The sequence below is a fragment of the Camelus ferus genome, chromosome 3 (genome assembly GCF_009834535.1).
Source record: "Camelus ferus isolate YT-003-E chromosome 3, BCGSAC_Cfer_1.0, whole genome shotgun sequence".
In the NCBI taxonomy this organism is placed as follows: domain Eukaryota; kingdom Metazoa; phylum Chordata; class Mammalia; order Artiodactyla; family Camelidae; genus Camelus; species Camelus ferus.
The window spans coordinates 92,757,954-92,782,637 of NC_045698.1; the positions used below are offsets into that span (position 1 = coordinate 92,757,954).

At 46.1% G+C, this 24,684-nt stretch overlaps 1 protein-coding gene across 3 annotated transcripts in view; it reads right to left on the reverse strand.

Moving 5' to 3' along the window:
- FSTL4 (follistatin like 4) overlaps positions 1 to 24,684 on the reverse strand; it is a 379,618-nt gene that overhangs the window by 351,378 nt on the left and 3,556 nt on the right. For all 3 annotated transcript variants that reach the window (XM_032476734.1, XM_032476733.1, XM_032476732.1), the window contains exon 2: positions 20,370 to 20,505. In XM_032476734.1, coding sequence (XP_032332625.1) covers positions 20,370 to 20,495 — 126 coding nt within the window. In that variant the 5' untranslated portion in view covers positions 20,496 to 20,505. The remainder of the gene's footprint in view (positions 1 to 20,369; positions 20,506 to 24,684) is intronic.

Genomic DNA, 24,684 nt, shown 5'->3' on the forward strand with positions numbered 1-24,684 from the left:
GACAAAGGTGTCAATGCAATACAATGGGAAAAGAACAGCTTTACAACAGATGAAGCTGGAACCACTGGATAGGCAAGCAGAAAAAACTGACCTCCTACCTTACAACAGAGAGAAAAATCATTTCCAGACAGACTGTGGATCTAAATGTAAAAGTTAAAACAGTAATGTTTTTAGAAAATATCACAAAAGAATATCTTCATGATCTTTAAGTAAGTGAAAATCTCTTAAATGCAATGTGAAAGGCAGCACCATAAAGGACAAGAATGATATACTGGACTTTTTTTTTAAATAGAGACTTCTGTTCATTAAAAAATTTAATTAAAACAGTGAAAAGTTGAGCCATTAAGGGAATGGATTTGAAATATATATATATAAATATATGCATATATATATCTGAGAAAGCACTCATTCAGAATATAGAAGATACTTTTGCAGAAAAGTAAGACAAATATGAATAAAATGAGAAAATGAGCAAAAGACTTGAAAAGGAACTTCACAAGTTAAACCCACATTGGGATACAGCTCTACACCACAGAAAAAATAACAAGAAAACAAAGCAAAACTAGTAATACCAAATGCTTACAAGGATACGGAACAACTGTAATTCTCATTTAGAAATTTACTCTGCACCAGCACCAGCAGGACTCTCCTCATTGGTCTGAGCCTCAGCTTTCCAGGGCTCCCCCACCCAGAGACAAGAGCAGCTTCCAGCATATATATTGCTCTCAGTTACCTCAGTGGTCCTTCCCCCACACCCTACCCCAGCTCCTTTTGGCTTTTAACCCTTTAATATCTTTTGAGCCAATTCCCTATATTAAATTCTATTAAAATAAGTAGTGTGATTTCTGTCTTAGTGACTCTACAATTCCTCTCCTAGGTAAATGTCCAACTTAAGTATATTCACCTGAGTACCAAAACCCACATGTGACAAGAATCCTGACAGCAGCATGATGTGTAATAGCCAAGAATAAGGAACAACCCAAAAGTCCACCAACAGTAGAATGGATAACGTTTGGCATATCCATACAATGGAAACCTCACAGCAATGCAAAAGAACAGACTCTGCTGGGGGAAGGGTATAGCTCAAGTGGTAGAGCGCATGCTCAGCACCCAATAGATCCTGGGGTTCAATCCCCAGTGCCTCCTCCAAGCGGAAATCAATGAAGAAGACTAATTACCTCCCCCTCATATATACAAACAAGAACAGACTCTGCAATATGCATTAACTTGGATGAATCTCACAGACATAATGTTGAGTTTAAAAAAAAAAAAGCAGTCATGAAAGAGTACAATGTATAGGGTGTTGTTTTTATGAATTTCAGAAACAAGCAAAAGCAATCTCTGGTGACAGCTTAGTGGTCACCTTTGGGAAGATAATGACAGGGGGATTCAAAGGTGGTTTGGGGGCCTCTGGGAATGTTCTAAATTATGATCTTGGTGGTAGTTATCTGGGCGTGTTCACTTTGTAAAAACTAATTGAGCTCCACACCTAAGATCTGTGTACTTTCCAATATATTTGTTGGCCTTAATCAAAAATTTAAAAATATAATAGGACAAATTGTGTACCTAACAGTACGCAGCAGAAACTTGTTGAATAGAGGGAATAAATCACACTCCCTAATTTACAGATGAGGAAGGTTCTACGGAGGAAAAGGCTGCAGCTTGCTGAATTATCAGAGTGGTAAGCAGCCAAGTCAAGGCTAGGCTCAAGTCTCGGAAATCCTACCACTACACTCTGCTGCCTCAAAGCAAATACTTGGTGACTATTCACAAGACATATGACAGGGGTTAAAAGGTGGGACTCTTAAGTCAGATGGATCTGAGTTGGATTCTGGCTTATTCCTGACCGCCAGCCCCCTGCACCTTTGGTGCATCATCTCACCTTTCTAAGCCTCAGTTTGTTCATCTGTAAAATAAGGGTAGGAATGGTACCTTCTTCATAGAGTTGTTGGGATGATTGAGTGAAATAACAAGTCTGCACTATGCTTAGCATGGTGGTTGGCATACAGTCCTCCTTAAATGGTGGCCATCACCATCTTTATTGCCATTAATGAAGAAGACTAAGGGACAGAGACGGTAAGATCACTTGAGGAGGGAAATGAGTTCAGTATCTCCATCAATTATTGAGGCTAAATAAGAATGTCTTTGCAGTTGTTGAAAAAGCTCATCCCAAAAAGCTGTACAGAACAGAATTCACTGCCATACATGACACCAAGGCCTCAGATGCTCTGCCTAAGAAGGAAACTACTCACTGCAGAAGCTTCAAACCAGATGGTTATAAATGAAAGTTAGCACATGGGCATTACTTAATGACTAAATTTCTTTAACTAAAAATCTAATTTTATTATGGTATAAATCACACTTTCTCGAAGCAGGGAATTAATTTTAGATTTTTCATTTACTGTTCATAACCTTTCCACAAATTTGACAGCCAAATCATTTTAAATGTCATTTAACCAATACAATGCAACAGCTTTATTCCTCATTGTGCCCTTCCTGAGTCCATTATCTTCCACTATAAATGCAGAAGAACTAAAAAATTACCATTCCATAAAGCTGTACTTTATTGTGCAGTTGAACTGCATAATCTTTATTTTTGAATCAATAAAATGTGAGTGCTGAGTAATTTTTTTCATAATCCAAAAATCTATTACAAATTCTCAACTACAAAAAAATAGTTTGAGAGTTGCTGAAAGAGTACAAATGAATTCCACGTCTGGATCCTTCTCATCCATCCGAGGCTGCGCTCAGGATCTTAGGCTGTATGTGAGGCTCAGGAGAAGGGCGGCGCAGCCTGGCTACAGATCAAAGTCACCCCTCCTGGTCCATGTATCCAGCCATCCTCTGTGAAAGAGGAAGTCTCAGTTTGTCACTTGAAATACTGTGGGATTCTGTGGCTTCTGGGAAGATATTGGCTCTGTGGGTTAGGAAAGCAGGGATCAAAAAGACCCACTACTCAGAAGAAGGTAGTGAAAACAGCAAGCTCAATGGAGCTCGACCCAGGTGGTCTTCACAGACAAAGCAGAGGTGAGTCTGGTGCCGGTGGGCAAGGCCGGCTGAGGCGGGCAGCTGTGGGCCCTCTGCCCCTGCCTGCGTCTTGGTGGTGAGCCCGTGACCAGCAGCACGTCAGTCCCGCATCAGAGGAGCTAAGGAAGCCCTCTGAGTTCCACTTCAGAGTTCCTCAGGCTCCCACTGCCTGAAGAAATTACAAAAGGAAGCCCAGATGTTCAATTTATAAACTAGTTGGTACAGGTGGAATGGAGGCTTTGCTAAGAGCACTCATCACTATGAAATTCTGACATCTAAATTCTAAGGTTTTCACACCTGACATGCTCTTAAAATTAACGCTTCTTTAACAACCTTTCTTACAATTTTTCATTTATTCATCCAAATTTTTAAAACCTTGACTCTTAACTACTTTCATTTTTGCCAGCAAGACACCATTCTGCAGCGAAAGCCTTCATAGGACTGACAGGAGGCGGCTAAGTGATGCCTTACGTAGCATCGATCCCATCACTGGCTCCCATTCACTGCAAACACACCAAGCGTTTCGTACACTTTATCTCATTTTTATGGCTCACGTAAAGGCAGAAGGAAACCCTTTGTGTTATTAGATTTCCTAGTACATCACATCTGGGCCTTCAAAGCCAGATGAAGAGAGGGTTAGGGGATTAACCCTCAGCTCAAGAGCTAGTTTGAGAGCCAAGGTGAACAATCCACTAAGAAGAGGACTTCCTGGGGGGAAGTCTGAACATCAGCTGCCTCCTCCGGCCATGTGGGGCCCACAGCAAGGTGCCCACTCTGGAGGAAGGCCACCTGGGCGAGAGGTCAGAGCTCACCTCCACCTCTCAGAGGACAGTGCCTCATGCCCACGAGTCCTTTGGGACAGAGAAGTAGTCCCCAGTAGACTGCCTCACGGCCCTCAAGGCCAGAGAGGCCCAGACGGCAGTCCTACACCTCAGGGTCCTTAGGTAGTGAAGGAAGGTAGAGCACGGGCCTTTCCACCTTCAGCCCGCACGCAGCCCATCCAGCGTGGCCTCCCTGGCCTTCCTTGGGAAACCAAGAACACAAGGGTGGGTGGGCCAGGACCACACAGGAAAGGAGAGGGGCCTTCTCTGAGACTCTGGGGCTGAAACACAGACAATACAGCAAGTTCTGGGTCCCTCCTGTTTCCTATCCAGCAATAAACAGGTCAGTGTAAACAAACTGGTCTTTACACAGGACCCAAGCGTTTAAGGGAAGTTTGTCATTTTTGTTTATCATTTTGATTTTGAAAAAAAAAATCACAGAAATTTCTTTATGATAAACGTCCAAGTCATCTTTTTTTTTTTTTTTTAATCATTGGTATGTGCCTACCAATAGCCTCCTGTAGTACATTTGTGGGGAACATCAATTTTATGATGTCTATGAGGGAAACAAGACCCTCACAGCCCCCAGCAGGTCTGAATAGCCTGATTTTAGTAGTAACTGCTCTACCAGCCGCACCCCTGAGGGAGGCATCCAGACACCGCCCACGCCAGGTTACCCAGCTGTGAAGGGGCAGACCAGACAGCCCAGCCAGGATGAATTAGGTGACAACTCAGAAACACGGAATCTCACAAGCCATTCTGCCCAGCGCTTTCTGATGAGAAGCACAGGGGGCCTGCATGGGAGAAAGCTATGATTCTCTAAAGAGAAAAGGTATTAATGGTGATTACAAGGCACTTGATAGAAAAGAAAATAGGAGGTCATTTGCCAGGCCTTCAGAAATTAAGATGACTTGGATGTTAATTCTCTTCTTTTTTAAAAGTAAAGAATGAGTAGAATGTGAAATGAGGATTTAGGGATTTTAAATTCTAGGCATTATTTAAGGCTATATATGAAAGGTTATTAATTTACAATTAAGAAAGAAAAGTTGGCTCTGAATTTAAGGCCATCTTCTGTAGCAAATCTACCAAAGCGACAGTAAGAGTAAACATTAAATTACATTTGATGGAATAAATGTCAATGGCTAATTGATCACTCCACCTTATTAAACATAACCACCTGCACATAGCCAGATTAAGAGCCCAAGAAGGAAAGGGGGGAACTTTCCAGTTTTATCTCTTTGACAACCCAACAAATTAAAAACTAATTAAGTTTTTGATTTAGAAAGTAATCTACATTTCTGCTGGAGAACAAGCAATCACTGAGCGCAGGACCATTGAACAGTTAGCAGCATGGGGCTCTAACTCGGCACCCCGGGGAGCACTTCATTAACAGTCATCATCTCCAGAAACACTAGGCAGGCTCCACATAGCCCAGCCCATCACATGCAGAGCTGCTTACTCACAACGAGCCACGGTCACGCAGGACTGTCATTACTAAAGCAGCATCTGTCTCCCCCACAGCCCCACCTCTTTCCTCTCTTACCCCATGACAGGCACTAAACAAATTGACTGCAAGAATGAAATCAGTTTATTTCATCATCTCCTAATGAGAATACGGGGTGAGTGAGGTTCTCCTCAAGGCTCGTGGAACACACACAACCACATCTGTCATTGAAGCCTTTCTATATTTTCCATTTTTAGGTAAGTTTCCACAGAATCAGGGACACTCTGGGATGCCGTCCTCATTCTGGGAAGCTTCATGCCCACCAGCTGTCCTGTCCTGCACTGTTCTAGCCATCCGCGCACCACAAGACAATCAAGACCATCTTGTGGGTGTTGAGGGGAGGACAGGTGGCTCCTGGGAGGAATAGGGACAGGAGTTTACATTTTAATTATTCATTATACCCTCCAGGTATCCTCCAATAGATAATGTAACTTAGCATCAACCTGTTTAATGTGATATTCAAATCTGCCACTTTTTTTTTCTGCCAGCTGCAAGCCCACAATGATGTTTAGAATAATCTGTGTCTAAAAAATTAAAAGACAAAAAGGAAAGAAAGGTTGCCGCCCAGCACAGTCCTATGTCTGAGTCCATTTTTCATTCTTTTTCTTACATATGGTGTGGGGAGTAGATCACAGATCTGACAGAGACAAAAAAGTTCTAGAGTCATGTTGAGGCTCTTTTTTTCCCTCCAAACCACAGAATATTTATTGCATAATGAATTATGCACAAGAATTGTGTGTGGCACACAATCCAGCTGTATTTTTTTTTTACATCCATTCACTTTCCATTTGGCAACTTCCATCACATTAGTAGAGTAACCAATAACTTGTTTGTTGCCTGTTTTCTAAAAGTCTCTCCCATCACTGTCTGCGTCACTCACAGTCTTACAGGTACTAGAGCTGAGTTGAGAGAGTAGCTAAAATTTGCCTGGCAGACCCATTTGAGCCTAAGTCTCCAGCCCAGATACACCTCCTTATGGGCACAAGCAGGGAACAGAACATGGCTGCAGGGAGTGAGAAGGCTGGCAGCCTAGGAAAAGTAGAGCAGGCCAGGGGAGGGCAGGGCAGTATCTGATAGGAATAAGGCTGAAAACACCCTGTGTGGCCAAGGTCTAAGGACAGGCACACCCAGCATCCCCAAAGGAAGTAGTAAATATCTGTTAGTCCAAGTGTCACAACCAGAACCTCTCATCTTGCCCAGAAACATGTCCCCTCCCCCAAGCCCTCCTGCCTGGCCAGTGGCCCCTCCTGGGCATCTCCTTCACTTCCTCTTTCATCACTTCCAGCCTCTGCAGACTGGCCTTTGCAGATGCATTTTTGTCAGGCCTTATCCTGCTATCCCCACCACCTTGATTTTCCCTGAGACACTCAGGGCTCCCAGCAGAGCTCCTGGTAAGGCTCCTGCCCATTTCATGTATTCATACCTTCATCTATCCATGTCCTTGTTCATCCCATAAATATTTACTGTCCCGGGGGTTCAGCAATGCCAAGACGGCCACAGCCCCCATCTCCATGGAGCTTATGATCTCACCCAGAGAGACAGACAGCAAACAAGCAAAGAAATGTCTAAGAAGTGGTCATGGTAAGAAGTGCCACGGTCAAAAATAAAGCAAGGAAGGGAGACAGAATGACAGAGGGGAAAGGGTTTTCTACTTTAGATAAGGTGGCCAGGGAGGGCCCCTCTGGGGGCTGCTATGTAAGTAGAGACTTGTCCCTTGCTCTGCAGAACATGAGCTGCCCGGGACTGTTCAGCCACCCCTTCGAGCCACCTGCAAGCTCTGCCCCCTCCATCACCATCCCCCTCGTCCACAGCTGTGGCACCAGTAGTGAGAACTAGCAGGGGAAGCAGCTGTGGCCCGAGATGGCAGTGAGTGTCACAATGCTGAGCCTCTCCACCCCAACCTCCGACCTTCACAGCCCTGTGGGGGAGTTCTCCACGCCTAGTTACTCACACCAGCCCCCACCACCATGCCACCCACTCAGGACTTGACGATTTTTGATTGTTGTCTGAATAAGTAATTAGCCTGGGCTCGCATGGGTATCTGCTTCTCTACAGGGAGATAAATCCACAAACACACTTTGATTAGAAGGCACTTTCATTATACCACTATAAACTTGTATTAAAAATGGAACCTCAATAGTTTAAATCAAATGAGTTATATATAATTAAAAAGCCTTTAAGGCACAATAAGGCTCTTTTTCAATTTTCTTTTATAACAGAGTCACAGAGAAAGAAAGGCACCCAATGGTCAGCATAGCTGGATTGCTATTCACTTAGCAGCTGGCCCATCCCAGTCCCAGGTAAAACCAAGTTTCTCCCCGTCCTTCACCTGCTCCACCTAAATGGGAAGCTCCATGAACTTGAGTTTGCTCACCTGAGATGGCATTCAGGGTGGTGCCTGCAAGGTTCTGAGAATGAGGTGGATGCAGAGAACACTGAGCATCACTCCTCGGCTGGAGAGATGCCTGCCCTCCACCTGCCAGTTCAGGAGCCCCACCAGCCTTAGCTACCCGCACCTCCCGCAGGGGCCTGGCACTTGGGGCAAAAGCGCATGGGAGCTTTGTCTCCAACAGCCGGAATCATCTCTGCCCCTGAAAGCATTTGTTGAGAAGGACAGTAATGAGAGAAGTGGGCATTTTGTCTGCACTTCTTCCACAGGCTAACCCAGTGGTTGCCAAACAGAGATCTTTTAAACAATCCAGAGCTCAGGCCACAGCCCAGACCAATTAAATCACAACCTCTAGGGCTGGGACCCAGGCATCTGTATGTTCATAAAGCTGCCCAGGGGATTCCAGTGTGTGGACACGGTTGGGAACCACTGGGCTAACCAAGCCTCTTACGGACTCTCTTCCCCACAACAGGGCTCTTACCCTGCTTGTCACTGCTGCTTTTCGCAGTGCGGGGCAGGCTCTGGTGGACCAGCACAGCTTCCGCAGGTGCCAGCAAGGATCTCCCAGGCACAGGTGCTGTACATGGTGGCACTGATTTCTCTTTCCCAGCAACATTCAGTAAAGCAGGGGGATGGATCTCTTTCCACAGGGAGCGACGTCACCTCCACATCCAGGTCTAAACAGGTCTCAGCAGCCACTGGGTACAGGTGGGAAGGGCAGGCTCAGCACACAGAGCTGGGAGCCTCTCCAGTGATGGGGAGAACATGAGATGGAGTGCAGGAGCTGGCCTTGAGCAGCTGCAAAGGTGCTCATCCCGGCCTGGCACCCTGAGTCTCCAGCTGTAAGGGGCTAGCCTCCAAGAGCTCAATCTCCTCAGCTGTAAGGTGGGATCCAGGGAAATGCCTGTGAGGCTGTTGGGAGAGCTGACAGAGGCAGGGGGCTTGGTGGCCCCCACCCACAGACAGCATCTGGGGGACCGCCGGGCATCACTCTGCCCCTATCCCTGAGCATAGTGCCCAGGATGGAAAAGATGCTCATCAGTATCTCGGGGCCTCTGGAGCAGGGAGGGGCTGAAACTTCTGCTGTGGTCAGTGGGCAATGACTGTCAGAGACACAGTGGGGGGATGGCTCCATCAGTTGGTACAGTGTCAATCGTGAACCATCAATACCCTGCCAGAGCTGTCCCCTTGCTGCTCCTCAAACCCACTCCCTGACTTCCTTTCACTCTCTGGAGCTGCCCATTGGCTCAATGGCTCAGCACACTTAAATGCCAGGATACCTTCCTCACAGTGTTCTGCAGAGTGGGCACTCTGTATATCCCTGTCCTGTCCCCAGATCTGACCTTCCCCACTCGCTGATGGGGCAGAGGCTGTGACTTCCTGGTGTGCTCACCCACTTGGATAAGGTAGATATACCTCTGAAGGAGCCACCACCTGCCCCAAGCTTCATGCCTCGTGTGCCCGGGGTTGCCCTACCATTCCCACCTCTGAGGAAGAGAAGCACCCTCCATGACAGCCTCCTCCCAACAGCAGGAGCACAGGGAGCTTGCCTCTAGCTGTAACACATCACTGACCACACTGCTCTCTTCCAGTGGCTAGTAAAAGAGTCAGCAAATACAGACATTTTCCCACTGAGTGTCCTGACCCTCCAGACAGTATCTGATAGTTACCACCTTGATCACCTTTGTCACTGATGCTGGGCAATCTTGCCCCTTCCCCAAATTCAGGATGCCAGAGTCCAGCTTCTGAAAGGGAGACTGTTCTCAGCAACCCTTAGGTGCTTCCCAAGGCCAACTCTTAAAAGCAGAAACAGAGACCACCACATACCATCACGCTTAGGTCTCCATCCAGAGCCCAGACCCTCACCTCTCCATGTGCCCAGGCACAGCAGTGGGCCTGGCCAGGCTCTGCCCTACCTAAGGGTAGATGCTCAGGGACTCCCAGAGCAGTGGCTGCAAAGTCCTCACCTGATCCCCTTGAAGAACTGGAAGGAAATAGCCAAAGAGATGTTAATTCTCATGAGCTCAGCGCTGACACAGGGCATGCACTGCCGCACCCCACAGGGAAGGTCAAGAGGCTACCCCTAGCCCAGTCTGAGGAGGTACAGCAAGCTTTGCTGCCCTCTGGGAGGGGAGGATACTTTATCTGATGTGATAGGGTCTGCTTTGGCCTTCAAAGCTCATCATCATCAAATGTCCTTTTCTGAGCCTCAGAAATATGTAAGGGGTGGTAAAGCACAGCTGGAGCTCTCGAGGAGCACAGCAGGACAGTCAGAAGGCCGGGTGCAAACTCTCCACCACTTAGTACACGGGAAACCTCAGACAACTCACCAATCATCCGGAAGCCTCAGTTTCCCCATGTATGCAATAAACAAGTTAACGAGACCTCATAAGATCTTTTTGAGAAGTCAATGAAGTAATGCACTTAGAGCTTTGACAAAACGATAGAGGATTATTAATGTTGTCGACATTAATAGCTATAGAGTTCAAAGGATTCCATATCAGGAATCAGAATTCCTATCAGGAATCTCCTCCTTATTCCTGTAAAGGAAGGATGAGAAGCATCATTCAGACTCCCAGCTCTGAGCTCCAGAGGCCACCCTGACCTGATATCCCCACCCTAGAGCTGCCTCTGGTTCCCCAACACTCCGTAACTCTTGGTTACACAGAAATAGACATCACAGCAAAACCCAAGTTCCTAATGCAACAAGACTTTGCAGCTGACTGGGAGCAAAGCTCAGCCTCACAACTCAGGGAGCAGCTATTGTGTCTCACCTTCCATGATGACTAGCCTATGATCCCACGCCAGCTCAACTGTAACGATGCTCACTGGATTCCACAGGGAAGCAGACTCTCTAAGAAAAGACATCTGGTAAAGCCATGACTCCCCTCCCATGTAGCCCTTCTTTCTTCCCAAGAACAATTCCAGCTAAACCTCCAGCACTAAGGAGCACCCCACATCACAAGAGATGTGAACTCTCGACTCACAGGGCCACATCCAAGCCCCAAAGGCCTATTCAGTCCCTTTTGGTAGGCAGGGCCTGAACACAGGCACCAGGAGGGTCAGGGTGGGGACCAGTGAGATGTGAGTCAGCACAAGGAAGTCAGGTGTGCTTCACAGCCCATCTGCTCAGGATAACCCAGGGAGGGGTCAGTTGGGCTTCTGAGCTGCCCAGCTGCAGACAGGCAGGTTGGTGTTGTGAGGGTACTAATGAGGCAGGCAGAGGATGGTCGGCACGCAAGCAGAAGAACAAAGATTTAAAACCACATAGGCAGGCCCTCCTACCCCCAATTCCACCTCTGAAGATCTATCGGAAAGCTCAGCTTCATAAAACGCCTGCACTTCTAAAAACTCAGCTCACATTGCTCTGAGTGCTGAGAGGCTAGATGGAGGCTGGCTCATCAGCCTTGCCAGCCCCAGCCACCCATGATGACCTGCTCTCTCACTCCTTCACTAGAGCCTCCCCGGCCCACACCCACAGCTTCTGCTTAGAGGCCCTGAATGAGACTTCATCTCTGGGGACCTGTCCCCTGGCCACAGGTGATGGGATCAGGGCAGACACTTGTGCAAGTCAAGACAACCAGGTTCTCAGAGACTAGACTTCGATTGGGTAGTGCCTCCCTGCTCCCATCTCTCCCGTCACCCACAACATGACCCAGACTGCTAACCCAATACATTTCATACCATTTTAACTGCTCACCATGTGCACGTATATAGGTGATTTCTTAAAGCTGTTTGTGATTATTCCCTTTCCTTTTCCATAATCCTGTGGTGAGACATCTGCCCACCACATACAGGAATTTCCTGTAGAACGCAGCCCATGATCATCCTTTCTTGTAATATTAGAACAGTCATTTTGAATGAGAAGGCTTAATTTTTATTGCACATTTCCATCTAGAATGTGAAATGAAGCTCAAGTCCTTCTGTCCTAGCCAGTATGGCCAGAGAAGCGTTTTCTTCCTGAAAGTTACAAAACCAATTGGTACAACCAATTGGAAAAGGACAGACACTGAGTTCAAGAAGAGACTCTAAACCAAGAGCTAAGACTTCCAGGTATGACAGTCTGGGCCCTGGGGAGGTAATGTCACATGCTGCAGAGCCCTCAGCAAGATGAGCCAGAGCAACAATGAGCAGACACCCCCGCCCCATCACCAGGCCAAGTCCTCTAAGCCAACAAGATGGCAGGACCACACCAAGCAGAACCACTTCAGGAGAAAGCCTCGGTGGGGGCAGGCTCTGCTCTGCCAGATGGGTTCTGGAAGGTAGGGGAGAGGTTGTGACTGAAGTTCTGAGCCCTGGACACCACAGGGCTGCTGCAGTCAGCACTGTGTCCAGCATGTCTGATGACATTGAGACTCCAGCTTCTTCCAGCCCTCAACCAACCCTCTAAGGACTCCAGAGGAGCTGTGTCACGTGCCAGGACGAACCTGTGACACTAGATCTGCCATCAGCCACAAGTCCTCTGGGGAGGAGAAAGTCTGGTCTGTGAGAACAACCACCCTTCTTGGGGACCAGGGCTGGATCAATGTGACCGGGCAAGGCAGGAGCCACTTCCTCCTTTACTACTCAATAAAGACCTCATTTCCTTTAGGCTAAAGTTGAGAATTTCATTTAATCACTACACATAGCTTGAAAAAGAACAGTAGACATGGGTGTTTAATTCCCTCTGCTAACTCAGTTCCTGCTCAGCAACAACCAAGTGCTCCCTCCCCCTCCCAATCCCCAACCCTACCCTCATGCCCCACTGGTCCTTAAGTCCCAAGAATGGAATCCCAAATCCCATTTCTCTTCAACCACTCGGTCCTAGGACAAGGACAAGCACACAATGGGGTGCTCAGCACATACCTGATCTTGACTAAGAGAGAAGACCACTAGACGTCTCGGTTGGCCCAGAGACCCATACTAGGTAGGTGCATAGCATCCTGAGAAGGTCCCTGCTTAGGGGCACAAAGACACAGTCCACAAAGACACTGCCAGGGGATGAACACCCAAGCGTGACGCAGAGAATCCCATTCCTCACAGTCAAATGCTAAAGTGAAAACAACTGCACATGTAACAACCCAACAGAAGAGAGGGGAGGAGGGGGAACAGTGGGGCAGATTTCAGGAGCACTCCACTTAGAGCAGTGCCTGGCAGGTCTCTTCCATTAGACATTTCCTGGTAGTCCCAAATGAAAGTCTGCTTCCCTGGAATGAATGCACAAAATATAACATCAGCAGAACCACAGAAACATGAGATCTTTACTACAGAGGAAGTTTCCAGCATGTTTTAAACGCAAGGCTAGAAGGGGAAATAAATGGGGAAAGAGTTCTGTTTTTATTTAGAGAGCAAGCTTTAAATGGTACAACAGCTTCAGTAAGCCTTTGCTCCAACTTTCCTAAGACTAGCATCAAGAATGATCAGTACGCATGGGTAAACTAAAAAAAAGTGCAGTATATTATATGTATTTACATGCAATACATTGTATATGTGCAGTCAAACTGTAACAACTCTAAGAAAACAGAAGAAGGAAGGAAGGAAGGAAGGACGTATATCAGGAAGTTCACACCTATTTAACAGTTGGAGAAGTTTGTTCTCACTGGCCTCAATCCCTTCCTCCCTTTGTAGACACTGTTGGCAGCAACCCTCCACAGACCATTTCTGCTGACCCTGAAAATTCTAAGCATAAGCAGAACATCCTGCATCTGAGTTTACATTGCACTCTCGGGGTTCCCATTTTGGGTGAGGGAGGGCCTGGTGTACCTGCCTGGTGTGCTGGCCTCTTTGGAGAAGAGATAGCCAGGGCCAGGCAGGCCCCAAAGAACACTCTACAAAGAGTATAGCAGCTGAGCCAGGGATCCCACAGCACCCCCTACACACAGCCTACAGAACTCTCTTAAGTTTCTACTAATTCAAGAAGGATGTTGGGAAGATTTGTGACTGTGATGGGATTCTACTGCAAGTAGAAACGAAAGACAGTCAGGTTTCTCCTGGGATTGCTTCTGTAAGGAGTCCTAAAAACTCAGATCACCTTGTTTAAATCCCTACCTGATGCCAAAATGAATAATAAAAGACTGCTGACTCATTCACTCACTTGACAAATACCTGAACATCCTGTGTACCAGGCTCTCCTGGACACTGGGGACCCAAGGCCCAGATCCCAGGATACTCACCATTCCACCAGAACGAGGAGCCCCCCTCCCCAAGAGCCACGGCCACAGATCAATGGCCAGAGCCAGCAGTGCTAGTCACTAACCCAATGGTCACACTTCACAGCTCTCTCCCTCCACATGCCCACTGCTCCCTCCATTTCTGTCCCACCTCACCACATCCAGATTCTTCCCTCGGGGACTATTTCCTCCAAAACCTGATTGTATGAGAGAAAGAAGCACCAGACAAACCACTAGCTGCCCTGCCCCTCCCCACCTGCTTCCCGCCAGAACTCGGTCCACTCTCCACCCTGTCTCGGTGGGACTTCTGCCAGACAAAACCCACAATGGGGTCCACTCATGGCTGGATTCTACATCACCACTCCCTACTAAGCCCAGAAACGCTGTCAATGAGACATGTTAAAATTATGCTGAAGCAAAATTAATTTTACTTTCTGAATTACACTATACTCTCTGAAATATCTGAGCACAGCATGAGACTGGGAACAGCTGGTCTTCAGGGTAAGCTGGACATCCCATTCACACGAAGCAGTGAATGAGGCTACCCAGGTAAAAAAGAAGGAAATAAAGAGAAGAAAGAAAAGCAAGTTTGCTCATGGTTTTAGAGCCAGGATCCCATAAGGGCAGACACTAGGTTTCTCTGGGTCCAGACCTTCCTGGCTCAGGGAATGCCTAAGGCCAAGATGCAAATGCGCGTGGCCACCAACAAGACAGGGGCCAGGCTCAAGGGACAGGCGGCTTCTCCAAGCCACAGGGGCTCAGCTCCAGGCCCGCTTTCTCCACCCAGCACCATGCACCTACCCCACTATTGTTTTCTCAGGTACAGGGCCCCTCTCCTCTGACGTCCTCCCACTCCCAGGTGGCTGATGACGACAAGCCTCAACAGGAACCACAGCAGTGGAGGCAGAAGGACTGGGCCACCGTTTGCAGGACAGGAAAGTGGAGCCCCTACACACGGGGCTTGCTAGAGTCTGACACCGACACGGCGTTCACTTCTCTCTAAATGGGAAGCAAGAGAGAGAACCCACAAGTCACAGAGAATGAATCAGGCAGATGACTGGGGCCTGCCAGAGCCGATGCTGCCAAGTCCCCGAAAAATGGAAGTCAGAGCCCCACTTACAACGCACGGCCCGACGTCCTGATTACTAGGCTGGGAACTTCCCTAGAGAAGCAGATTATTTAGGAGCAGAGGCATAAATGAAATAGTTAGATGAGTAAACGCTAAATTAAGAGGAAGAAGAATAATTGTTTTCTGTGAACTCGTAAATGTTTATTTTCCTGGGTCACAGAATTTTTCAGAGCCAATTAAAGCTCTGCCAACTGTGATCTCAAAATACTAAAGGGGTCACAGCACACTAACTGGTACAGAGCAGAAGGCGTGTGGGAGCACAGAGAACGAGGACCATGGCTTCCCCCACCCAAGGACAAAAATGAAAACAAGACCTCAAAACACAGCACCAGCCTGGCAGCTGTGGTCCCCAAAGCAGCTTGGCTGGGTGCTGAGGCCAGAAACTGGGCAGGACACCAGGATGGGTGGCAGACAGATGGTGATGGTGAGAACACAAGAGTGTGGGCTGACCCTCCGGATTTAAACCAAACTACAGACAAGCCAGGGCAGAACCCGGATTCAGAGTTCTAAGTTTACCTATCTGCCTACTTGCTTAAAAAAAAATTGAAAATGACCCTCCAGCCGAGGCTGCTTCAATTCACCTCTCCCCTCACCTACCTGCCCCTGCCCCCTGCTCCCTGGGCCAATCTCATGTCAAGCTATTTCCCGGTCTGATGGCAGCCAGCGTGTTTTTCTCCTTTTCCTGACTGCAGTCAGCGTCATCATGTTAGCAAGAAGCTAACAAAGGCCAGGATTAACCACCAGCTGGATTCTCCTTCTTAGGAGGTGATGGTGGGGGGACACCCCTAGGGCCTTTCTGACCAGTGTCCTTGGGACTGAAAGTATAGGCATCACCTGGAGCTTAGGAGAAATGCAGAATCTCAGGGCCCACCCCGCACCTACTACACCTGCATTTTAACAGGTCCTATGCTCTTCACAAGCACACTGGAGCTCAAAAGGCACTGGCTGGAGGAGGCACAGTCTGCACTGTCTCTGAGGATGGTAACCCATTCATCCAGCATTCCTGGGACTTGGAACACTACCTCTGACCTTGAAAATGATGCACTGACTCACATCTGCAGATGGGAGGTTGCACTCTCCCAATTTTACCTGAGAGACTAATATCCATACCCTCTGACACACAGTAATAAGCAGACAGCCACGGCCCAAATTCTAGGATCAGAGAAGGGGTCGCACATACACCCTGCTGGCACTGTACGTGCAGTGGAATGCCTGGAGTCTCAGACAAGGGACGCCACCTGCATCCCAGCGCACCACACCCAGTCAGAGGTCCAAGGACCACTTGTGCCTCCTGCTGAGACACCTTGCCCAGAGTCTCCTCTTCTTTGAAAGCCAGTCTAATGCTGCAGTCGGCACCCAGGAGTATGTAGGAAGGGTGATTCCACAGAAAACAGACACAAGAGCTGCATGCAGGCCTGGACTGCAGATGAGCTTGGAAAATGCTAAGCATTCAGCCTAGACCCCTGTCTGTTCACAGGGAGGAGGGAGTTTGTTTTCTCCACATCCACAAACAGAGTGAGGGGCCAGAGTGAGTCGAGATGCCCAAAGGCAGACCTCAAACCCCACAGAAGATCAACTATTCTTCCCCAGCAATCAATCAATCAAAAAGAAGCCAGGGGGACGGGGTGGGGGCCGTGGGGGAGAACACCACTAGAAAGGGGAGGAGAGCGTTGTCCTAAATTCAATCAAATGTGCAAGAATGAGGACACTTATTAAGGAAGAAGATATTTTAAAAATTAACGCCCAAGTCCTCTAGAATGCACAACCAATGCAGAAAGAAGCCAGAGCATTTAAGCTCTCTGCAATTCAAACAGGGACAGGAGTGCAGTCAGCAGACACGGGAAGGGCCATTAGCCAGGCAGGATCCTGCTCTCTTAGGCTGATCCCTGGAGTTGGGGAGGACAAGAATCATCCTTACTACTGGTACCTTACTGGTATTTTATTCCTCAAAGACTCTTATGAGCATCACACATGCTGAAAACAAATAGTGCCTGACCTCAAAGCTCTTACCTGGTTTCTAAACACCAAAGCTATACAAAGCTAATAATTTTAAATGGAACCAATATTAATATTTACAGTCATCTAGTGCTCGTCTAAAAACTATGGGTAAGAGCAAGTTAGGAAAAGTGGAGTAAAATTCAAGGATGCCTAATGCTGTGTAACGGCCACCATCCAATCCCAGAGCCCAGCGAGCAATGAGAACACAGCATCCAGGGCTCAGAGGGGAGGAGCTCTCCCCAAAAATGCCTGCCCCTCAAGAGGGGGTGGGTCCCTAGGGACTGTTATTGCATCCCTTCTCACTTTCCCGGTCCCCTCAATATAAAATTCTCCCAATATTGACTTTACTACCATATCTATCTTGGCAGAGTATCAGGGAAAGGAGGAAAGTAGAATTCTACTGCAGAATTTCAATAAGTTGTATCTCTCAGAATTGTTTCCTCTGAATTCAGAATTGCATTAGTATTCTAGGCCATGCTCTGCCACTCGGCTCCTATTAAGAGGCACTCCACCCAGCTGCATTTCTTTTTATCTACATTTGTGAAATGGTAAACTCCTTCAAGCTATTTCATCTGTAGTCTTTGTACATAAAACAATTCAACAAAACTCACTTCTGTTGTAATTGCTTTAAAAATGTACACACACACGCACATTGGTCATTTAAGCCGTATTTACCCTTAGGACACTCAAGTAATTGGCATAATAACTTGAAAGGCAAATCAAATCTTATTAATGCTTCCCAAGTACTTCAAAAACCTTAAGTCAATGAATGTTTCGGAAAGTACTATCAGGAAGAAAACATACACAGGAACATTTTACCATTTAGTTCCTGGAAAGGTTTTTTTAAATTTATTTATGGAGACTCAGGAAACTGTTGGTTTTCATTCTTCTGGAAAATAAGACTGAGGAAACTGCTACAAAAGTTTCTTATGGTTTGGGCCAGTGAGTTCTGGGTGTATTAATAGCTACAATTCAAAGAAGAAACTATCCAAAACCTGTAACACACAAGACTATCTTGGATTTTGCCAAGTTACAAGCTTGGCTTGGTGCACAGGCTGCTTGCAGGTTTGTCAGGGGGACCATTCATGTCCCCAGTGGAAAAGAGCCTGCTGCACAGCGAGGTGTGAAAAACTCACTTAAATACATAATAATCTAGCCTGAATTTTGAAAGCATCAAGGTGACTTGTACTAAATTTTGAATAAATATCAATTGACTCAAATTTTCCTTTTAAAATTATTAGACATTGAAAGAAAGAGAAGGATAAAGAAGACAGGCCAAGACTAGGAGTTCAAAGAAAGAGATCAAATGTGACCAAGAATGGTTAAAGAGAATTCTAGAGTAAAGGAAAGAACCAGAGCTGGGCCCTGGAGCAGGGACTGGTTGAGACTTGTGGAAGGAAGGAACAGCACTGGGTCAGGAGGACCCTAGTGAGCGAAGGCATGGAGGGGCCGGGCATCTAACCAGTTACAATATATGTCCTGCTCGTGCTCTCTACACATTCAGAGGCTGTCCTGTGTCCTGGGCCCATTCATACTGACCTCTTCATCTCCTCATTTAAAAGCTGGCATAAGCAGACTCAATGAATAGAAGTTACAACACTTTGCAAAAACTCAGTCTACGGCCAAGGGGACTGGGTGAGTAGGGCAGCTGTTCCTGCATCCGGGAGTCCACAGAGGCATCACTTTATTTTCCCAAAGCAGTGAGATTCCCAAACAGCATCTCTTGGGCTCTATCCTATTGTGGGGAGCGGATGGAGCAAAACACCACCTCCAAACAAACAAACAAACAAATGCCTCACTTGCTCAGGATGAGCAGCATCTCCTCTTTCTTGTTCGTATATGAAGTATTAGGGGGTTACTAGCTAAAATAAAGAGGCCCTAGGTTGATATCAACTTGCTTTCAATTTACCCCCAGCTAAATCCCACCTTAATTGGCTTGACTCTTTTAATTGAAATAGTGATTTACAACAGTTGGCCAATGAGCCTCAACAGTAAGAAGACTAAATACACATACCTGTGTGTTTGCCTGTTTGCTTTGCTATTAAATAGTCAACAATACATTTATAAGGTTTAAGCGATCGTTTGCCCTCTGTACAGACAGGAGTACAACGATTAAACCGTTCCCAATGGGAAATGCTATGCTCACTAGCAAGTCAGCCTCCAGACTCTTTCAAAAGAGCATTAAGTTGTGTCCTTCATGGATTTAGATGGGAGAGATAGTGTTTCTATTTAATCATCTGCTCACCACAAAAGGAAGCCACACTAACTTTAGCAAGAAAAGTGTGCACATTAAATTACTTCTGAAGCTCCCTGAAGATTAAGGCTTGTAGGTTTGGGATTGCATTACAATTAAGTAATAATAAAAGAGAAATCGTGTCTTTCAGTCAAATAATGCATTAATCCTACCATACACTGTGTACCATTATTCACTCTCTGGTAATGTTGACTTTTTGAGATGATTTTTCTTCCTCATTCCACAGGATGGGAAACACGCACAGAGAAAAGGTAAAGGGTGTGCATCAAGGAAGACAATGGGAGTTCAAATGCCCTGGAAAGCTCTCAGGTAAGAATTAGTATTCACCACAACATAAAGGAAATCCTAGGCAGTTTTAATGAAAGGGTGCAGTCATTTCTTTAGGTTCAGCATATACAAACCATTTTCTGCAGAAAAAGTACATCCCTCCCGAGCCCCAAATTCATGAAGCCTCCTACCTAAGCAGGGCTGCGTGCAGTTTACGACTCCTCTTCCCTGCTTCAGACCAGAGTGCACTAAGCAATTAGCGGGGTATCGAGACTCTCCCGGGAGGCATTTGAGCACAAGTTTTTCAAGCACTTTAGAAGCATTTATATATCCTAACATGTCATTAATCATTCTTATCTGTTCATTAAGGCCGTCTCCCTTAGGACTGCTACTTGCCAGTTCTTACTCAGCCTGGTTCTTTTTATCAACATAGCTGAAAAGGAGTCTATTTCTTTTAAAATATATTTTATAATTAAAAGCTTTCATTAATTCACATGGGTGTGCTCCACCAATAAGCCTGCAGAGTTCTATTAAATATACCGAAAGGCCATTCTCTGGAGGGTCTGTGTGGAAGACAAAACAGGCAGCTACAGCTTGATCTGGGGATACGTTCTTGGTGCTGGAGAGATTTTAGACCATTACTTACAGCATTATATAAACCTGTCTTTATCAACACACAGGCTTCCTTCTGTCTCCTACCAAAAAGAGGGTAGCATTTTAATTCACACTGAAACCTGTTTGATATAAACTAAAGGTGGAAGGGAAATCAGACACTGTTACACGGAAAAGCAATGAGTTTTAAATGTCATGTCAGCTGTTATGTAATGATACCTCTGCCGGAGATTCCCCCACGCCCACGTTCAGGACTCTGCTGGTTCCTGGGTCCAACCATCCCAGAGCGGCAGGCAGGGAGGCTCCAAGCAGTGTGAGATGCAGCCAAAAGCCTCCTGGTTTCATTTTGTTGAGCCTGTTGAGGAAACAACAAATGCTCAGAACCAAGCATTGCAAAATGTAAACAAGGGGTGGTGAGTTAGTGAGCACCTGTACTCCAGAATCAGATTAACCTGAGTTTAAATCCTGGCACCAACCCTCCGTTTCTACTGTGGAGAAGTTATATTGCTTCAGTGCCTTAGTTTACTCATTTCTAAAAGGGGGGCCAAGAATATGCACCCCATAGGGTTGCTGTAAGAACTGAAGGAGGCTGTGTCAGACACACAGGGAGAACTCTGTAAATAAATATAAAGCACGCTGCGTGGAAACCCACTTGAAACGCACCTACCACTACACCTACAAGAACAACCGCGGGTGAGAAGGCTGAGGCACCTCGGGTAGGTTACCGCACATCCCTGCTGCAGCTTCCTCAGAAAGTGTCTGCAGCTGGGCACCCAGCTAGCACTCAATAAACACTGATGAGGAATCACGTGAAATCTGCAGCTCATTTGTAGCTGATGCCTCAATTTGCAAGACAGCAAACTTCATAACAGCATTTTAAGGTCCAATATTTTCATTTTCGTTTCAAGACCAGCCATTCTTGTAGTAGAATCCAAACACCCAGTGGATAATAGAATTTCAATAATATTTAAGGTGATTTCCGAGGCTCACTTGATAAATTGTCTAACATCCTAGAAGCCAAGAAATGGGCAATTCAAAGTAATCAAAGAATTCCAAGGATGAAAAAACTGAGAATCAGCTATAATAAAAATTTAACTCCCTATCATGTGCTGGGCACTGTGTTAAGGGAACAAAGACACAGACTAGTGCACTTGTCCAATTAGCTGTACTTTTATTTTTTTTTAAGGTTTCCACTGTGAACATATTCCAACCTTAATTTCAGTATCTACAAGAAACATAGCCAGATGTAAATACTGCATGATGAGTTCTAACTCTTACTTAAGGGAACTTTAGGGGTTATTGATTTCTGTGAGTGCCACACAATTTAGTGCTTAATTGCATGCGGCCCACACTGCATCCAGACCATGGCCAGGGAGATGAAAACACAGAGCTCCTTAGAGGCCAGCACCCCTCTGTGACCTGGTTTAGGGCTGGTCCAGAGTAGGTGTCTGAGTCAGAAATGATTATCTGCTTGAGAGACATTAAGCCTGTTTGAGGGGTCCATCCCTGCTCACCCTCAAAGCCAGCAGCTTTGGAGGATCCCTGCTCTGCACAAGAGGTAGAGGAGGAGGAGACAGAGGAGAAGTAGAGGTGTCACATGATCACTAGTGCTGGTGCCCGGCTACCAAACACACTCATGCCACGTCCCAGGTTTCCTTTGGCTGCCTCCACACCCAAATAGGGACGCCGCTCCAGATTTGCTTCACGTCCCCAACTTGAGACAGAAATGCCCACAGGAAGGAGAAGTCGGACTGAAAATTGTAGGCATGTGAAAACACAAGGTTATAAGTTATAACTATATTTTAAGAGATGGTGTCTTTTTAAAAAAACAAAACAAAACAAGAGTCCACAAGCTCCTACTCCTACCTCTGTTTCCTCAGCCGTGGTCTTTGACATCAGCTGGGAAAGCTGGAGCTACTGGGAAAACAGTCTGGGTGGCCAGTGACCACAATGGGAAGGTCACAGCTGCAACACCATCAGCACCTGCTCCACACTCTGCAGAAGGCGGAGTTGAGCAGAACAGGGCAGCTTCGGCAGTACCTGGGAGAGGGCTGCAGGCATTATTAGCAGCCACCCAGCGCCACACTCCCCATCTGGGGCACTAGCTAGGGCGTGTGTTCTTACAGGGATGAGGAGGAGTGAAAAATCACATTCAGGGCTAAAAGAGAATAAAAATGTCTTTCCCTAACTGCAACCAGTTTTTCTAAAAATAAATAGGGCAACTCCCCACTCTCCATAAATTATTCTCTTCTGAACGCAGAGCCATGTTCCTGAGACTGCAGAAAGCAGTTACTGGATTTTGGGAAATTTTTTTTTTAAAGCAGCAACAGTAACTCAAACTAGAACTAGAAAGACATTGCTTTCTATTCTACTTTATTAATTCTCCCCTATTTATTTACCATCCAACAGTGCTCAAGGAGTAAACACACATATAAGTCTTCTTTTCACCTTTTTCATGACTTGAAGCCCAAATAAACTAAAAACAGCAAGATAATGAAAACTTACTCTAGATAATGTATAGATAATTCCAGGAGTTACAAAATACTCAAGCCACAATATCTAGTATTTCATTTTCAATTTGCCTAGTAATCCAAGACCACTTATTCTTGGTGTTTTATTACTCATGGGTAGCATCAGAATAAATTCCATTCATTTCAATTGTTTTGGCAAGCACCAAATCATTTAAGAGGGTGCACCCAGACCTCTGGCATTAAAACAGCTGTTTGGAGCTATGCTTCTGGAAGCTGGAGCTGCAGTCCCGCTGCACCTGGAGCTGTCTCTGGTTTTATCTGATTTGTGTTGAACTGCCCCGTAAGATTTTATTGAAAGTCAGGGAAACACATGAGCCAGGTCCACTACTGAAATATTCCTAGGCAGCCGCCCTATAAAGTTTATTTCAGCTTGGCTACCACTAGATCGAAACTCATTTGCACGGCAGCGTCTTAGATGTCATTTTATACTCATGGTGATTGACAATTCATTGAGTCTACAGCAGCAACAGCCTAAAAATTTACAGCTCAAGTTTTATGACAGTTCGGTTCATAAAAAAAGAATTAATATTGGGTCTAAATCAATTTTGATGATCTGTCTAATAACCAAATAGAGACTATCTATTTGGTTAACACTTACGTAGCAATTACTACATGTCAGGTACTGTTCTAAATGCTTTATGGAACTAACTCGTAATTCTCATTCCTACTCCATGAGCATGGCAATGATTACCCCCTCGTCAGATGACAGAGGAGACGGGTCACAGAAAGGGTTCAGTACCCTACCCAGGCCATGTGGCAAATAAATGGCAGAGCTGGGACTGCAAGCCAGTTAGGTGGACTTGATGTCTATACTCTTAATTCCCGTCCTCTGCTGCCTCTTGATACTTAACAATATTTTATTTAGACAAATACTTGTTTTTAGTATGACTGGGGAAAATCTATGTAGAGTAAGATCAGAGGCTCTGAGCCCCACGTCTCTCCTCTCCTCTGAAAAACACTAAGAGCTGTCCTCCTCCAGCTTCCATGGCTCCGAGCACGGCGAGGGGAGCAGAGCAAGAGGGAAGCCAGGCTGCCCCCTCCTACATCCCACCCAGGATGGAGCCACTTAGCACATTCTCCTCAGCCCTCACCTCTGCTGTCTTTATTTGCCAAGAAGGAATGTGGATGAAACAAAGAAATATGAGGAGATAGATGCCCAGGGCACCAGGCAGCAAGGATGCCCCTCAGCTCACAGGGAGCACCAGCCTGGCAGATGGTCACTTTGGGGGAAGGGGACCTGTTGAAAGAGTAATTACTCCAAAATTCAAAAAGCCCTACTGGCCCTCAGAAGAAAATACTGCAAGAATCTCCCCATTACAGAAATGGGAAAGCACCATCAATAAGGTCACAAACCCTCGTTTTCAACCCAGAGCTTCTTTTGAAATCAATTTAGGTTTATACGCTTCATTCAATCCATGCTAGAGTCCCAAGATTGGTTATAAATCTACCTGAGATTGTGCTCATAAAAGATCTAGGACTACCTTTCCTTTCAAACAACTCATAAAGCACACTCACTTGATATTTAAGACATCTCCTTTCCAAGAGAAGTACTTCACTGCTTCCTCCGAGGTTTCCCACCTGAGCCACACTTTCCCCCATGTTCTTGAGAGTCAGGTGCCAGCCTGGCCGCCGCACAGACAGGACACCAGAGACCCAGCAGGTTGAGGAATTCACCCAAAGTGTGAAGCCAACTCAGTGGCCAGACCTAGACTAAAACCCAGGCATCACAACCCCTAGGCAACTGTTCTGTTATTATAGTATCACAAACTTACATATGGCATTTTTATTACATATGCATTATATATGCATTCTGTTTAGACAGACTGATTTTACTTTTTTGTTTCTCAAGTGCTGGACAGGCTCCATTCGATCATCTACCTCCTTACTATGAAAACCACTGGATTTTCTGGTCTTCTAAGCTGATACCTGTGCTTAATTTTTTGTATTTAAAACTATTGAGGTACTACAAATCTGTAGAACGTAACATGCTAAATACTGGCTTG